Source organism: Acanthisitta chloris, unplaced genomic scaffold (genome assembly GCF_000695815.1).
Source record: "Acanthisitta chloris isolate BGI_N310 unplaced genomic scaffold, ASM69581v1 scaffold22717, whole genome shotgun sequence".
NCBI lineage: Eukaryota > Metazoa > Chordata > Aves > Passeriformes > Acanthisittidae > Acanthisitta > Acanthisitta chloris.
Genome location: NW_008681258.1, coordinates 17,890 through 18,212, shown reverse-complemented (window position 1 = coordinate 18,212; position 323 = coordinate 17,890). Strand labels below are relative to the sequence as shown.

The window sequence follows — 323 nt, the reverse complement described above, 5'->3', positions numbered from 1 at the left end:
TTGCTCGGGAAGCTGAAGAAGTCTGAGTCCAAGTCATCCTTGGCCAGCCAGAAGAGCCGTGTCAGCTTCCTCAAGAGTGAGAGCGGGATCAGCTCGGCCGCCAGTGATGCCACCTCTACTGTCAGCCTGGGTGAGGGTGCTGAGGGTGAGGAATACACCCCCTTCGATTCCGACATCGACGCCACCACCACAGAGACCTACATGGGTGAGTGGAAGAACGACAAGCGCGCCGGCTTCGGCGTCAGCGAGCGCTCCAGCGGGCTGAAATACGAGGGAGAGTGGCTGGGGAACCCGCGGGACGGGTACACCGGGGACACCCACAC

The 323-nt window shown here is 61.9% G+C and overlaps 1 protein-coding gene across 1 annotated transcript in view; it reads left to right on the top strand.

Annotated features, from left to right (window-relative positions):
• The window catches only part of JPH2 (junctophilin 2), a gene marked incomplete at both ends in the record, with an annotated part of 22,831 nt that overhangs the window by 7,955 nt on the left and 14,553 nt on the right, over positions 1-323 (top strand). Inside the window, one exon of the mRNA XM_009078049.1 lies at positions 1-323. This exon is cut by the window's left edge and continues 16 nt beyond it; it is cut by the window's right edge and continues 159 nt beyond it. Coding sequence (XP_009076297.1) covers positions 1-323 — 323 coding nt within the window.